The sequence below is a fragment of the Sphaeroforma arctica genome (genome assembly GCF_001186125.1).
Source record: "Sphaeroforma arctica JP610 unplaced genomic scaffold supercont1.11634, whole genome shotgun sequence".
Lineage (NCBI taxonomy): Eukaryota > Ichthyosporea > Ichthyophonida > Sphaeroforma > Sphaeroforma arctica.
This window is the reverse complement of record NW_014028924.1, coordinates 1-809: the sequence shown is the minus strand read 5'-3', so window position 1 is coordinate 809 and position 809 is coordinate 1. Positions and strand designations below refer to the sequence as shown.

General features: G+C 39.1%; 1 protein-coding gene across 1 annotated transcript; it reads left to right on the top strand.

The window, feature by feature from the left end:
• Nucleotides 1-311: 311 nt before the first annotated feature.
• On the top strand, nucleotides 312-489 carry SARC_17672 (hypothetical protein; the record flags this gene model as incomplete). Its single annotated transcript, XM_014288237.1, has 1 exon — nucleotides 312-489. A coding segment is annotated over one exon (178 nt), but the record flags the coding sequence as incomplete, so codon positions are not given.
• Between the last annotated feature and the right edge of the window lie 320 nt (nucleotides 490-809).

The following is an 809-nucleotide window of genomic DNA, read 5'->3' as shown; positions in this document are numbered from 1 at the left end:
ATATAAATATAAATATATAGAAAAATGAAATTGGTGGACATGCTAGAGGCCTTCTCAGATACTTATCAATATGAGAAATCCACTTCTTTTTAGTGTTAATGCTTGCTTGCTATCAGACTATGCTGCACTCAACATACCATTTTACTTTACTCCGCTTCTTTTCTCACGTCATATTACCGTTATTGCTTATATTCTCATGTCATAGTACCTTATCGCTCATTTCTTCATGTCATCTTACCCTATCTCTTATTTCCTCAAGTCATAATACCTTATCGCTTATTTCCTCATGTCATAACACCTTATTTCCTCACATGACACCTCACTGGTCCCCTCTAAAGAGTGACCTGTGTGTGGCTGAGAACGAAAGCTTCCTTCTGGCGTGTGCCATGGGTCTGCAAGTGCGTCTAATCGAAATGCAGATAACGACATCCGCCGCCACGGATTGGACATGCGATATGCCCACAACAGAACCACGTGCCAGTGGAAAACGTACGTTTAGACACATATGAACGGTATCAGATATACGTACGGATAAGCATACCCATAGCTTATCTACTGCTAGATAGCGTGTGTATGTAGAGTGTCTATGTAATAGTTGATGTGAGTGTGTACTGATAAGACCCATATAAAAATAAAAAGAGTACCCATAGCTTATCTACTGCTAGATAGCGTGTGCATGTAGAGTGTCTATGTAATAATTGATGTTCGTGTCTACTTATAAGACCCTTTTCATAGTAAGAAGAGTATTCATAGCTTATCTACTGCTAGATAGCGTGTGCATGTAGAGTGTCTATGTAATAGTTGATGTT